The following is a 16,760-nucleotide window of genomic DNA, read 5'->3' on the forward strand; positions in this document are numbered from 1 at the left end:
CTGTGTTCTTTAAGCTTTAAATGTATTGCAGATTATTTTTCACCCCATAGTTAATATACTGTGACTAAACAAAAACAGTAAATCCAAGTGAACCACTAAACTCGTGATACCACCTTCTCCAAATGTATCTCCTCCTACACTATCCCTCAACCAAGCAACACACAAAATAAGAAAGGAATTTCAAAGTCCACAGACTAGCAGAATTTCTCCTCTGGTTCCTTCCTGACCAGGCTCTTTGGGTTTCCAGCATTTTTCTTTCCGGCTGCTGTTGGTTTTGGCAAAAGCAGTAATACCACTAAGAACTTAGAACTTCTGTTCTATTTCAAAACCGATTTAGCTAACTTAAACCAGCAAAAAAATACCTTAGCTCTTTGTCAGCTGGAATTTCCACTAATGCCTAAGGGATAGAGGAAACCAGAGAGCACGCTACAATGCAGCAGGAAGTACTTCTGACTATGATTAATCCATCTTTTAACAGCGCAACAAAATTTCTGCAGACCTTAGGAAGAGCTCCATTACTACACTCCAGGCCATATTTTGCTTTGAAAACCTTATTACATAACAGAAGCATTAATGAATTCAGAGGAAAATAAGAAAAGATGTATTATCTTAAAGGTTCGGAGAACAGGGAGAAAAACGTTAAGAAAGGCACATGGCTTTCCTTTCAATCCATGTGATTATGTTGTGATAATGCCCTCTACAGACCTGTCCATCACTTGTGGGCTCAGGTCAGAGAAGCTCTCTGACCCGACCAGCTGGGTGACACGGGCCAAACAATGATGAATGCAGCTTCAGTTGATCTTGCCAGAAGGATCTCAGAGTTGCCTGTTGAGCAGCTATGAGACAACCACACTTTCCTTTTGTCCATCTTCTTCTTCTTTTTTTTTTTTGGATGGGAAGTGTGTGGGAATATATGCAGAGTTCAGGAAGGCATAGTCTCATGTGTGCAGAAGTGTCTTTCTAACTTGAGCCTCTTGGGCCTCTTTAACTGTCTCCCTGATTATCACCTTTTACAATGGGTATTCATTCACACCTTGAACTACTTGAAACACCTACTCTGGTACAATAAACTTGCCTTGCAAATTTCTAGGCACTGCTGCTGAGGATGGTCAAAGATAGCTCGCAGCTGTAGGGAACCTTGCTACACTGGCACTCAGATTCAGCTGTCATTGGGGTCCTTTAGGCCATCTGCGAATGCTGCGGCCACAAGCATAGTGGAAGGTAACAGCTTTATTGGACAGGGCAGGCTAGTGCCACCATTTTCAAATTACCCTAAATAAAAGCAGACAGACTCAATCTTGAGTACTGAAGACCCAGCAACTATCTAAAGACATTTGGCTGAATATTCAGCCTCGTCTACTGCAGGTCACAAAAAGTACAAGGGTAGACTATAGCCCCCTGTGAATTATAAAGACGACATAAAACTGAGATGACTGATGCATGGGGTAGCCCACTTACCCAGCTCCAGTCATATTCTGTCACCGTCAAAATGTCTGAAGCATATTAAACAAGCAAGGAATTTTATATTTAGTCCTTTCCTCTAACTCTCACATCTCTATTTTTTTGCACCAGCTTGCTGTCTCACAAATAAATTCTGATTTAAGAGAAGAATGTGATTGTTCTGCAGAGACACCCTCCAAATCCAGTTACATATTACCTTTCAGTTCTATAGAATCATGGAATCATAGAATCATTGAAGTTGGAAACGATCTCTAAGATCATCTAATCCAGCCTTCCACCTAACACCAATATTGCCCAGTAAACCACATCAAAACACCAAGAAAGCTACTTTACAGTGTATATTCCGACCAAGCTCCAAAGTGTCATTGTTTTGCATTCTGGCACTGAGTGGGATTACAAACTCAGCAAACAGGCACACACACACAAATAAATATACAGAAATAAATACGTGCATTTCATTGAGCACTGCCACGTGCAACCAAAACATCTCACAACAGCCATTCACCACCCTTACCTGCTCTAGAGGAAGGAAAAATAAGATGCCACTGCGGTTGGTATACAAGTTATTCTAACTAGAATTTGGTTCATGGGATCACAACTTTGTTCTAGTAAAACCTGACACTGACTGATATTCTGTTATATTTCATCTCCAAAAGCCAGAACGTCTCATAGAGCAGTGTTATCACACTCTCTCCATCTCAAACTCTGATGGGTCAGTGCTTCAGCACTGACCTGGGGGGAGCAGGGCTATGCACTGAATCACTTTCTGTCATTTCTTGTTGCTTTTCAAAGTCCCCCATCCAAGGACTGACACAGTCCAGCCCATTAAGCTAATGAGAGCTGACAAGATCACAGCTCAAGAACAATAAAAGATATAGAACAATAGATGCTCACCCTGGTTCTCTTCAGCTCCAGCCAGTAGAGGAACCTTTTGTTTAAGCAGCTGATGAGATACAGAAGAAGATGGAGAGATGCAGAGCTACTCAAGCGCACGTACGTTTGTTTCTGCGTACTCCTTTCTCCTGACTCCCAATTCCATTGATGTGCTCGTGGCTCACTCTCTATCAATCTCTATTAGACATCAATATAAGCTACAAAAAGATGATGTAATTGGTGAACAGGGAAACCTAAACGCAGTTCATTATTACCATTTGATGACGGATTAAATAACAGCTAGTCTTCAGAAAAACACATTAAGATTCTCTCTAATCATTTTTCTGTATACCGTTAGTCTTTTCTTAGAAAGCCATTATACATACAATTTTCTCAGCTCCTACAGGAGCACAGTTTCCCCACATTCTTGCTGCTTTTCAACACCAGCCACTGGGACACCAAGACTGAAGCATTTCCAGGTTTTTTGTTTACAGTGTGCTACCCCAAAGGACTAGGCTGCGTCTAACCCTTTGTCTTTATGTAGGCCAGGAAAGGAAATCAGATTGCAGCTGACTCTCTGGCTTTGATGACAACTCTGTAGAAAAAAACAAAGCTATGATATGGTTTTTGTCTTAGCTTGAAATCAGAACGTGCAGAGTCCCAGAAGAACAAAAATATTTGAACTTGCCACTCCAAAAGTGTTGTATTCATTGACTTGCAAGCAGGGGGAGCAGTAGTAGTAATTTAACCTAGGTAAGAGTGCCAACAACTTATTTAATTGCAGAGTTTGTGCCAACACCACCACAATACAACTATTAATACAAGTCTGCAGTACAAGACTAATTCTACTAACCTTTCGCTGTTGCCTTATAGTCAGGTCAGTGGCTGCATCCCTTCTGTGCCGACACTATTCAGTCAACACTGGCAACTGCTTTTAGGCAAACATGAAGCGAAGCAGGGCAGGAAGGAGGATGGGAGATCGTTGATAAAATGAAGATCTCCCCCCACGACCCCAGCCCTCTCTGTCCAAAAGTTTCTGATTTCTTTCTCTGTTTCAAGTCTCTCTCTTGAAACTAGAAATGCGTTCTGCCATATATCTGCTCCTGGAAAACAGCCAGATCTTTTGGTCTGAATTCCATCAGCTCATTCCCCAGTTTCTATGAGACTGAATTTGAGAAATGTGGCTCTCTCTCAGTCCACTGACAAGTTAGGTCATCAAACAACAAATGAAAATCTGAGGCCTGACATTAGGGTCAAATCCACTTCTCTAAATTTAAATAATGCTTACTCAAAAAAAATACATAGTAAGAATGTATCCAGCACTAAAACAATTTTTCAAGGACATGAATATTCTGACAATTATGTGCCACTGTAAACGTCTCCAAATCCAACATTAAATAACACAAACTCCAAGAAAAATAATTATTAAGGCTGCAAAGTCACTGATGCATTTGCAGACTCGCTAACCCTTCCTTCACCTTCACTCACTGCTGTATGTATATTCTTTCATATTTGCATCTAGGCTATCACAACTATAAATTCTGAACCCCCTGAAAGAGACTTTTTTTTTAACACACTCGTAAACAGCACAAAGGGAATCTATTTTTCAACTGCCATCTGCTGACATTGTCATGGTAGAAAAGCTGATTATAAGCTGAATAGAAAATCAAGAAAAATACTTCTCTATGACTATAGTCAACATTCCTTATCATGAAGTCAGTATTACTCTATAGGTGTTAGGAAATTTTCTGCAATATGCAGTGGACTGGATGCTCTTTCAGTTCTTCAAAAAAAAAAATACATTTCTTGCCACAGCACATCACCTTCAGGGATCCTGGAGACCTTTCTGGCCTCTCTCTGCCCCATGAAATTGTTTCCATTTTGCACTTTGAAATGAATCTGTTTGCCATTTCTTAAACAAATATTTCAGTTTTACTTTTATCTGTTTTATAGGAATTAATATTTTGCATTTATCTATGCCTCCAAAAGCAAAAGAAATCACAAAAACTCTTATAAATAATTGCAAATGTGAAGATTTGACATATTTGCAAAAAGTTGCCTTCACTGGAAAAGTGAAAAACCTCAAACTGCTAATAAAATATGAGCCCACCAACAATATAAAAAACTGCTTGAAAAATTCACCATCCTAAATTGTACATTTAAAATTCAAGGCACATTCAGGAAATAACGCAGTGTTGATAATGGCTATCAAATAACGTTACCTCTTTTATCTCTGATGCCTGGTATTTAAAACATTTTAACTGCTGAGATGGGCAGGACAAAACTGCTTACTGCATCATTGTAGAATGTGTGAGTGAAACCCTGTAGAACATGGAGCTATGACATTTGTCAGCTAAACTTGTCATTCACCCATACATTGGAAAATCCCCATTCTTGAGTGAGAATAGGGAATGGCTTTCAGGCTGGCAGATTATCTGGAGGGGTCTGTGGGAACTGCAAAACACTGCACCTGCCTGAAAAATGGCACCAACTCAGCACAAGATGTTTCCAGAGGGGAAAGTTAGTATATGGGAGGAATGCACATAAATCCTGTTATTTCTTAATGGGATTTGGGAGCTTATTTCTCACCCTTTGCTTTGAAATGTATTCCACAGCCTATTCTATTAATGAATTTAAGCACAGTGATTTTCTTATCAGCGGGAATCATTCATCACTGAGGTTTGAGGGGTTTTTTGATGGGATTTTTTTAATGCAAGTGTGAAAAATTAGTATTATGCTCGAATACCAGTTAGGATGTTAACAAGCTGTGTCCTGGATAAGCTGGCCTTGTCTGTTCCTGTTGTCCTTTTCCTGATCTCAATTGACCAAGAACACAAGCATCATTTATTTATTTATTTTAAGTTCCTGGCAAAGTAACAAGACTTGTGGAAACAGATTTAGGCAGTGCCTAAATATGGAAGTCTATTTCCAGCTCAGCCACACGAATGAGCCCTACACTAGCCTTCTCTTATGTAAAACAAATTTACATTAAGAAGGTGTTTTTTCACTGTAACACACTGGGAGCATGATACACAGACACAGACTGTATTTCCACAAGGGGAGGATGCTTCCCAGCATTTAACAACTTCTGTGTCTCTTTAAAGAGCTGGGGTTCTGGCAGATCTATCTGAAGAGCACAGACCAGATCTCCTTAAAAACAAGGATCTGGTTAAGTGAATTAGGGGTTTTAAGTGGACCTATGAAGAAGACAGGAATCCTTTGGATGAGACAGATACGGTAGCCTACATGTAAAGCAGATATTCCTTGTTCTACACATAATGGCAGGTGTGGGTCAGACAAGAAAAGAAAGCTTCCCCTAGGCAGCATCAGAAATGCAGTCGAAGCCTCTAGAATGATGGAAGAATACCAATCAGTTCCTGTTGTTCATGCTCAAATCCAAAGTCTGCAGTCTCAGCTCTCAAGTGAGGAAGAGAGATTTAGCTCCTGGGTTGACATATACCAACACCTTTTAGGGTTTTCTGACACTGTTCTTGGATGTTCTTCACTGCCACCAGATGGAGATCCCCTCAAGGCTTTGTATCCACACAATTAAGTGGCAAAGATTTCGTGGTTCAGTGGTGTATTTTCAAAGGCCTCACATTTTTTCTCTGACTCCCAATGCTTGTTGGCAAGCAAATTACAGTTCATCTCATTTTCTCTTTCAAAGATCCCTCTCCAAGTTTGAGCACTTTCAGCACAATAGATCCATGCTGGACTCATGCTTCACAGTTTTCAGCTTTACCAAAAGATCCTGAAAAGCAAACACTGATGAAATTCAGTCATCCTGCCAAGAACGTCATGTTCCCCCCGGCCCAACTCTCCATTCTGTCCAGGTCTCTCTGAACAGTAGCACAGCCTTCTGGTGTGTCAGCCACTCCTTCCAGCTTTGTATCATCAGTAAACCTGCTGAGGGTGGACTCTATCCTTTCATCCTAATCAGCACTGATTAAGATGTTGTACAAGACCAGACCCAGCACTGACCCCTGGGAAACACCACTAGTTAGAGCATTCCAGCCATGTGAGATGTCCCATCTTGACTCCATGACACAATGAGATCATGGCCCTGTGATTGCACACAGATATCAAGTTCTTCCTGTTTATTTTCCATGCTGCGTGCACTGGTATACAGGCACTTTATGGAAGCAGCGGGTACAGGTAGCTCTAGAGGGTTGCAAGAAGGTTTCAGCTGGGCTATTGGCATTGTTATCTTCTCTGAGGAGTCCTCACAAGATCCTACTGGATAGTTGAGAGGTTTTTTCCCATAGTTTCCTAAAATGACAGCATTCCATGGCCCTTCTCTGTCACAAGGATCTCCATCCCCTTCTCCCACTGAATCTAGTTTAAAGCTCTGGTAATCAATCCAACCAATCAGCTTGCTCCCCCGAACACTTTTACCCCTTCTGCTCAGTTGCATTCCATCCAATGCCCACATACGTGGTCTCTCAAAGGCCTTCCCAAGATCATCATACCCAAAACCTTCATCCTGACATGCCATCCCCTCAGCTGGTAATTCACCTGACCTATTCTCCTTTCTGGGTCCCAGACAATCATGTGACACTGAGGGACATGGTCAGAGGGCATGGTGGCGATGGGTCAACAGCTGAACTAGATGATCTTAGTGGCCCTTTCCAACCTTAATGATTCTGTGATTCTATGATTACTCTACACATGGTTTTCTGCAATTCATATGGTTGCAGTACAGGGCAGTGATGCAAATCAGACAAGGTATCTCTATGGATTTTGATTGAAATTTTGCAGTTTGAATTGATCTACGTAAGGAAGTAACTATAAAGCATGACTGACCAGGTGAAGACAGACATCCATCAGTCCCCTTCTTCTTAGCATGGAGATATGACTCTTTTCAAGGGCACTTTTCTTCCACGTGCACGTTCACAAAAGTCATGTCACTGAGTTGTCCGTGAATGTCAGAATTCATCTTTGCTGATCTTTGTTAATAAGGACAACCAAGGCATTCCCAAAAGATGGGTTCATCGTGGTGAATAAGAGACCAACTGACACTACCTCTATCTTCAATCTGAAAAGCTTCTACTGCCTTTACTGGGGTAGCACCAGTGCTTAGCAAGGTACTACTTACATCAGTCAGCCAGTTTGTCTGTAGTTGCTAATTCAGTGCTGTGGAAGTGAACAGAAGTCTTTTTGTGCTAGAGAACGACTGGCAGCCTAATGGAGGGAGCTAACAATGGAAGCCTTTTCACCAAGCAATTCCCTAGCTCTAAGAAGAGGTAGGCAACTCTGTCCCATGTGCTGGCATCAGCAGTCTTTCATGAGGCCCTAGTCTCAGCCCTGAAAAACAAGAAAGAGCAGTAAAGAACTGCCCGTCTACTTTCTGGAACAATTACAGCATCAGTTCCCTTCTCCTCTGAAAGTGAAAGTCCATTACCACCACATTTCCCTGTCACCTGGGATCAGGCACCTGCCTCATCTATTACCAGTCTAATTACAAATGTCAGACATGCAAGTGGATGATGCTGCCCAATGAACCCCTCCGCTCATCAGCAGTCAAGAACACCTTTCTCCAATTCAAAATATAAAGGATGTTCTGGGGGAGGGCAGGGAGAGGGGAATCAGGAAGAAATTGCTTCTGTTGTCCAAACTGATTTAGTCCTTAACCTTTTTACTACAACTCAGATAGGACACCAGTCAGTACAGGCCTGTGGTGCTTTTTGCTCACAGGAACATCCTTCTGCCTGCCTCTACATGGAGAACAAGCACAAGCAATGACATTATGACTTAGCCCTAGACAAATCACAGCCCACTTACTGCTTTCCCCAGTGAAAACAAGAAGGAATAATGAGCACACCACTCTTCCATGCACTGTCAGCTGATGTAATTAAATACCAAAAAATTGACACATAGGTGATTCTTATATACCATTCTTGTTCTGTTCTTATACATGAAAAACATTTCTAAGAACTTGACATATTATACATGACATCCATATCTATGGCCCTAAATGCATGAACAGTGCAGAGAGCGTTCTGCAAGAAGGCATGAGTGTAATAAGGTGTTTATGACACCTTGTCTTGTCAAGATTGGTGGAATGATTCTCATTATTTGTCACTAAATGCTCTATGAATTCACTAAAGCAAGCAACAAGAACAAGGCATCACAATCAAAACTATTAGAGGATCTGCACTGATGTGGCAGCCTGGTGGAGGACAGTCTGATCCAGCTGCAGCAAGCACTGATTGATAGAGGGCAGAAACTGGCAGAAGACCAGAGCGCACCAGAAGTTGTGTCAGACTTTTAGCAAGGTCTTTTAACAAGGAATTGAGGACTATTTCTCAAGCCCTGTCCCAAGCTATTTCTATCATTCTTGAACTTTTAATGCTTCCTATATCCCTCCTGAGAGATAAACCTCAGAGTTTGTGTCATTCTTCTGGCCTGAGGTTCCTGTAAATGACCTAGGTTTTTGAGTTCAGGGAACTGATGAACTACAGCAGAGCCTGCGAAAAGCATTCCCACATAGCTGCTATTTGAGAGAGAATGCTTTAAGCGTTTCTTAGGAAGAGAAATAACTCTTTTGTTCATATTATCAATATGGAGCTCAAAATAAAAGTGCATTTCAGATTCCTGTAACAACCAAAGCTATTCCAAAGGCTTGTGCATAATAGTAAGAAAGTGACTGCAGAAATAGATCACTTGGCTCCAGAATGGTTGATACGGAATAGTGTTTGTTACCTGAAAAACTCTCAGAGCAAACAGAGAGGGAATGAACGTTCTGTTCCCAGTTTGCCTTTGCTGCCTGGAACAGTCAGTGCTTTCATTTTTGTAATATTGCTTTTACAGCTAAAAATGAACCAAAACAGTAATACACAAATGGAAATCTGGGTATGCGTATGGTGTCAAGGCCAAAGGAAATTAGGTTCCAGTTCAGCATTAAGCATCACCAGCAATCACTTTTACATTTCTAGTGTGAGCAAATCTCTCCAAATCTGAGCCAAAATTACATGGTTCTAAACTACCACTAAGCAGGTACAAAGAAAAAGAAAAGAAAAGAAAAAAGATTAGCAGTATGAACCAAGATCTGAAAACAAAGAAGGGGAGCTCATTACATGGGATTTGATTTCTACTTTTCTGAAGTATTAATGACAATTTTATATAATATCATGTTCGCTTTTGAACACTAATGGACAGAAGAAGAAAACTATGATGTTTAGAAAAAGGAAAGTAGTAAAAACTTTACAGTCTTCTTGCCAAAGGAATATTTGATAACCATAACCAGCACATTTTCTAGAGATTTAGGCCAGATTCTTTTTCTCTATAAATATACAAAGTTCATTCAGCTGGGAAAAAATATAACATAACATGCTCATTCCAGACAGTCTCTTTCCTCCTCCCACCAAACTCTTTTTCCTGTTCACCTCATGAGGACATCTATTCCTTTGAAAACTGGGAACAGTCCTAAGTAAAGAATTTGATTGACGACTATTCTCTTAAGCTCATATAAATGAGAAATTCTTCCCCAGGAAGAACACAGAACCATAGCTCCCTTTCAAACTCTCATCTGTACTCTTCACTGACAACATGTTTTATACCACAAAATCAGTACAAAAAGGAAAGCACATTTTGTTAATTTTCAGCCTATGATCCATCATTTTGCTAACCATTGATATTCTGGAGCTGATTGAGATACTGACTTCTGAATGTTCACTTGAGGCTCCTTGGAAAAGCAATGTGCAGCTGACATTTTTTTTTTGCCCGTTCCTCTGTTCTTTCCTGGTACAAAAAATAATATTAGGGAAATTCCACAAAGCTTATTTCTGAGGATCCCTCAAAAGTTTGTGCTTCTGAGGTGGTACATCAGGAAGACTACACACAATCCTAAAGTCCTGCGGTCCAACTGGCAGTTCCAGAAGACAAAGGAAACTTCCTTAGGCTCCCAAGAAACCAAGTGCTGTTCTAGCCCAGAAAACACCCTGCATTTCCATTTTGCTGACATAGTGTTAGCATTTCCAAATTTCTTTTTACTGAAAATGAGTGTATTCTTTTAAATGTCCTATACAGCCAGAATAATAAAATAATAGGATTCTACAGCTTTCATATGAAGAATTGTATATAGTTAGTTGAGAAACAAGATAGAAAAAAGGTTGACTAGAGGGAATGTCAAAGCGTTTTCCTAAGCGGAGAGAGGAAATGTGGGTCTGACGTAAAAAAAAAATTGCTCATGGTCCGTTCTCCACTGAAAACAAAACAGATTGTGAAAAGACCTGTGCTGAGGACTTTGGATTAGCCATCATCAAACTGCCTCAATATAGTCTTATGTTGCTTTAGGCAAAAAAGAAGAGTTAGTATATAAAGGTCATCTGTTTTAACTACCTAAATTTATGTTAGCTGCGCAACCAACGTTTCTGACAAGTTGATTTGCACTTGGTTCCATGACATGCTGAGCACTGTGCCTGATTCAGCAAAGCATTTACTAGTGTGTTTAACTCTGTGTGCTATCTGTGCACTCAACCACATACACAACAGCAATCAGGCTGTCTTGTTGCACAGTAGCACTGCAGTACATCTATACAGCAAGATGACTTTTGCTGAGAAGTTGTAACTAACTTGCTATTGGTGCAAGGAACTGCCAAAACTATGCAGACAGATCTCAAAAACACCACCTTCAACCAGCTCAGAAGATAGGTCAGATTTTTGCTATATTTGTGGGTCCCAAAGAACACCAGTTCCCGATGACTACAAATAACTACCATATTTGAACAGAGTTGCTATCTGTCCTGTAGTCTGTAATGGTGGTGTTGTACTGATTAAGTCATGCTACAAGCTTTCAGACGTACCAACTTTAATATTTACTGAAATCAGCATTTTTATTTACACTAAGGCCATTTAACACCACTCCGTCAATGCAAACAGACCTTGAAGTGGATGTAAATATAATTTATTTGCCAAAACAGACTGGGAATCTGAAACAAAAAAACCCTACCATAATTCTGAATAATCGCAACTGAAAATCTGATATCCATACTTTTTAATATTTACAGGTAACATTATTTAGAAGCATTGTTGGATCATTCCCAGAGCTGGACCTCCATGAGTAGGAGGGTTTGGCCTGTAACATGGTTCAGTTTATTATTTCCCACAGTTCCTCACTACTCCACATTATAATTAGGATAATACTGAATTAGCTAAATTACTAATACACAATTCATTCTAAACAGTGTATAGTGAATTCCCACACAAGAATTCAAACACAAGAAATGAGTTTCTCAGCTGAAATTGAAAACCTGAAAGCAGCTGTAGGCGCTGCACAGATTCCAGAAAGCACAGCTTTGTCACGCAAACAGTTCTCCAGCTCTGTGTCACTAACGCATAAGCAAAGCAAAATGCTAACACCAACAGCACAAACTTTGCAGAAGCTACAAGTTTTTTTGAAAATGCACATTTTTGCAGTGTTGTTTCACAGGATGCAAGCGCAAGTCATAGAGCTTCCAGCGGCACTATGCACGCTCCAGGCATGTTTGACATTAAGGGGCCCTGTTGTTATGGAAACCAAATCCCATAGATTAATTAATGTTCAGCATCCAGAGCCATCTCTCTACCTCTCTGCCTCCCTGCCCCCAATTGGAAAAAATACCAACACAGGGGGTAGAGCTTTTTATGTCACAGAAGAATGTCAAAGCAAAAAGAAACTCTCAGTTTCCTCACAAATGTAGAGCATAACCAATAAACGTGAAGAATAAATGTGAAGTATTAGTCCCTCGATGTTTATAAAATGAAAAGTATAACACCATTTCAGTGGGACTAGTTTTGTGTTCTGTGGCAATGCCAAACTATATCCAATAAAGAAATGCAAGAAAGAGAGGTCTGTGAAATTTCTAAAATCCCTTTATGATTAAGTAATTTTTATTGAAGTTTTCCCTTTACTTTCAATGTGCAGATACACAAACTGCTAGCAATTTCTTTCAGGTGAACTATTCAAGTGACTGGCATTTTCGTGTGAATATTTGCACAATGAATTGCAGGATTTGAACAAAATTGATTTAGCATATCAGTTTTATTTCAGTTGATATCAGTTCTGATCATTTGAATTCCTTGCAAGTGTCCCAGTTTACATGAAGAAATGAGATTAGATGACAGTACATATGTACTTAGTGGCTCACTACATAAATGGTACTATAAACAAGCAGAATGCACCAGACAGATAGATAACATAAAGGACTTGGAGCCACTACAGGTAACATTTCAGAATTACCTATATCATATTTTCAAAATAGTTTTAGGGCAACAGTTAAAAGGATTTCAAATATTCATAGATTCAATTGATGCTTTTGAAAATCCACTGTCGTAAGGTTCTGCATCTTCAGGTATCCAGGTACTTTTAAAAGCCTGGCTCTGATGAGAATGAGGAACTCTTTCTCTCATTTGTTACTCAAAATGTCTTTGTCAGCTAGAACACAAATCTTGAAGGTGTACAGTACTTAGAAGATGTTTAACAAGCAGAGAGTACATAGTGCGAGTAAATTGCTAACATAACATACACGTATACCAAATAGGAATAAGCATTTACTATTCTTTTGTTTTCCACACAAATTTCTAATTAGCTGATGCCACATCATGAGATATAAAGCCCTTATTTTCTCTTCAGAAGAGATTGATATGGATTGCTGAACATGCTCAGATAGACTACGTTTTCATGATACGAGATGACTGCATCACCTCAGGAAAAGGAGATCTCCTTCTCCAATTCATAAAGAGACCTCAGTGAAATAAGCAGAGACAATTTCTAAAAGTAAAAATATTCCCTGTGGGCCAAAAACTGTACTTTGATAGTTAAACAGTGGTGAGAGCTTTCACGTATTGCTCAAACAGGTAGCTACTGAGCAAACCTAGAGACTTCAATAGGTTCTCAACAGTTTTCAAAACCAAACCAAAAATGCAGTGCCGAATCTAACATTTCAGTGTTAGTTTACAACTCTTGCCCTTTGAATCTGGCACAACTCCTAATTTGTTTGCGTTGCATTTAAAACAGAAAAAATACCTTTGAGATGATTAATGGCTCCCCGTTCTCCAGTCCGCCCTTCAGCGTGAATCCCCATGGAGCGCCTCCTTGGAGCAGCGCCTCCAGGTAGATGTATCTTCCTTTATGGGTTATGCTGCCCTCTGAAGATGATATGCTGGTGTTAATATTGTCTAACATCCTCATCTGTTCTATCACATACTCAGTCAGACACAAAACTGACGCTGGCAATCACAGAACAATAAAGTGGCAAATTAAACTCCCCGGAAGCCCACCACGAGTCATCCGCAAACACGTGAAGCAAGAAGCATCTGCGATGGAAAATTCTTCTTCAGAGCTGGAGTCCAAGGTGATGGGTTAAAAAAATGTTTCCCACCAACATTTCAGCATGCTGTTTATACTTTGAACTGCCAACTTAAATGCTGTTTCAGCACTGTGCTTTGCCCATTTCCAGGTATTCTGGGCATGACAGCTTTGTAAAGATTTATCTTCCTGTCCTCGGTATATCAAATTTAAGATTTTAAGTATGTGGGCAACAAAAGAAAAATAAAGCTTATACATTTAAAAGCCATTGGCCAGCAAATTGCCAAAATCCAAACGAATGCTTCATTTGTGATTGATTATCAGTCTTTTCTTCCTTTCTGCGTGCAATTTACCATTACAATGGCCTTTTTGCCTCAGCCCACTGCACTGAAAGAATGGAAGCGTCTTCTCCCTCTCACGCTCTCAGTTACTTTGTCCGCTTACTACACAGTTTTCTGACTTGTCAAAAAGACTGCTGGGGGAAGATAAGAGAAGTCCATTCCGAAAACTATTTAGAGGGGTTTCCAATGTGAAATAAGTCCACATTTATGGAATAAAAAGATACAAAAAGTCTATCAGCAAAACTGGAGAAGTAGGTGAAATTAATCCTTTGGGGAAAATGTTAAGACGATAGCTGAGCTCTTTCCATTCTCTGTGCTCTCTTCGATGATCTGCCAAAGCTACTGCAGCTACTGCTGCTATGAGAGAGGGTGAGGAAGTGAGCGAGCGAGCGAGCGAGAGAGAGAGAGAGAGAGAGATGGATTAAGGCAAGAAAAGCAGTGCTACCCAATTGTGCACAGCAAGCATGCAACACTAAAATGCAGTGTGCAAAAGCTGAGGCTCACCCTTTTATTATGCCTCCAAAAACCACCATCCTTCTGTTGTATTTGTCAAGGAATTGTGACAGTGCAGACTGCCAGTTACTGAAAACACAATGGACCTGTTCCAAATCAGCACAGTAGAGCAGTGCTAATAATTTCCCTCTCATAAAATGCTTTTCTTCCACACGGTACCCGCTGACTTCACTAAACATATTTCCTTTCCTCCAAACACTACACTGTCATAAGAAATCTGTGCTTTCCCAGTATGCTGAACAAGAATCAGCAGTGAGAAGTTTGGATATTTTTATGAATGTAGGCAGTCACCACTGACTATGCAGAATTTAGGATTGTGAGTGCACCTGTTATTTCATCTATGCACGTAGGCTCTGGCATTTGTCTCATTGCTTTAGCAAATGTTGATTTTACTCCTAAAATATTTCACTAGAGTTGTTCACAAAAACTTCCATTTTCTATCTGTACTTGAACGGGATGATGGAGAGGGCAGCCCACAGACCACCCCCTTTCCTGCTTGTGTAGCTGAGTAAACAGATACCAGCCTGTGCCTGTAAGGTGCCTGCACTTTTGATCTCACAGCACCTGGGATGCGCGTTATTTCTCCTCCCAGCTTTGAAAGCAGTGAAGACTTTGTGTTAACAAACCCATAATGAACTCTACCGTGCTCAGATCCTGGCTGTGGGGGAAAGCTTTGCAGCTGTGAGTCTCAACAAGAAATCTCTTTACATTTGTTCATGCCCTTCATGCTGCCTCATTCCCACCCCCTTTGAGATGTTACAGTTGCCCCGCAGCCTTTTATTTGCCCCATTTGTCCCAGCTCTTATTCCTAATAATCAAGAGGAGGACTATAGAAAAGACACCCCTCCCTTTATTTTTCAATCCTTGCTTATATTGAGCTCTGTACTATCTGCTTCCCTCCCAGGGCCTGATTTTCCATTCGCTTCACATCATGGTCAGTCCCACAGCTTCTTTTTACCCAGAAATCATCCTTTAGTTTGCCTCGAATCAGATTTCAAATACTCGTAGTGTTTCACTGTAAAAACCCTCAATTCCACGTCACTACAAAGAGCAATTCATTTCTGTTCCTCCACGGGCCTTGCTAAAGCTCAAGGAGCCACCTCTTGGGGCCATATACCCTCCTATCCATAACCATCAGAACTATTTAGGACTGTGCAAGAACACGCCAGTCTACTAATAAGCTAAAAAAACCTCTGATTTATATTCATTTCAAAGAAAAAAACATCAGTCCCTGTATCTAATGTCTACGGGCACCACAAATTCAGTAAAAGCTGTATTTCTCATGGTGCTGACAACGGCTGATGAGTAACTTACAATCATCTTTTCTGAGGTACTCTTTCTTCTACTCCAGTATTACAATTCCTTTTGGGTACTGAATACAACACGCCAAATACAACATCATTTTTGTCAATAGCACCATCAAGTTTGTCACCCTTTCAAGTGCAGAGTTTTCTCCCCCTTGTGACAGATATGCTCAACTCCTGCACTTGAGAAGTCTTGCTCAGGCTTATGAACCACATTAGGCCTTGGTGTGACTGTTCCTTGAAATAGACAGTGCTTGAATAATAGAATGCCAGGAGGATACTCACGACTATGACCACAGTCTAAGAACACTGAGCCCTAAAACAAATGACCTACTGAAATCTCTCATGAAGGTATAAAGAATTACATTGAGGAGTCAAAACCAACATGGTAAGATTTTAAGTCTGACTGTGAGCCACTTTTTGCTATAAAGACAGCAGTCAGAGAAAGCCCAATTTGAGCTCTCCGTGCTGAAGCAGCAGGCTGAGCAGCAGTAATATCCCCTCAGACTGGGATGCCTCTCAAGATTACCCCTTGACATTGAGAGATCCTTACTTATTATGCTTGTTGATGAGTTAAACTTTAACTTTTAATGTATCTGATCTATATTAAGATTCAGCAACTTAAATATGCAGAAGATTTATCACTGTGACTCTCACAGATAAGCACTTCTGTGCATAAGGCTAGAGCTAATTCTTCCGAGAAACAGTACATTTCAGTGTTGAATACAAAGCAGTATTCATCATTCACCTACCTATAACCATTTTGAAGTCTTAAACATAAACCCTTTTCCCCCCACCTTGCTTCTGGCTAGAACCTCACATAGCACAAGTGCAGAGATGCACTTTTTGCCAAAAGAAAGGAATTCTCTGATGAGTTCCTCTCAGAGCTGAGAGCTCTGTTGTCACGGTCCAGTAGAGACCTGGATTCAAGAAAGTGCTGCCCACGCAGCAAATAAGTTTGAATAAACTCCTACTAAAGCA

General features: G+C 40.4%; 1 protein-coding gene across 2 annotated transcripts in view; it reads right to left on the reverse strand.

Moving 5' to 3' along the window:
- Positions 1–13,519, reverse strand: part of SHROOM3 (shroom family member 3) — a 139,858-nt gene extending 126,339 nt beyond the window's left edge. Inside the window, exon 1 of one of the 2 annotated variants that reach the window (XM_021394615.1) lies at positions 13,340–13,519. In XM_021394615.1, the coding sequence (XP_021250290.1) occupies positions 13,340–13,504 (165 nt within the window). In that variant the 5' untranslated portion in view covers positions 13,505–13,519. The remainder of the gene's footprint in view (positions 1–13,339) is intronic. The other variant, XM_021394614.1, reaches the window with a different exon arrangement.

This window comes from Numida meleagris, chromosome 4 (genome assembly GCF_002078875.1).
Source record: "Numida meleagris isolate 19003 breed g44 Domestic line chromosome 4, NumMel1.0, whole genome shotgun sequence".
In the NCBI taxonomy this organism is placed as follows: domain Eukaryota; kingdom Metazoa; phylum Chordata; class Aves; order Galliformes; family Numididae; genus Numida; species Numida meleagris.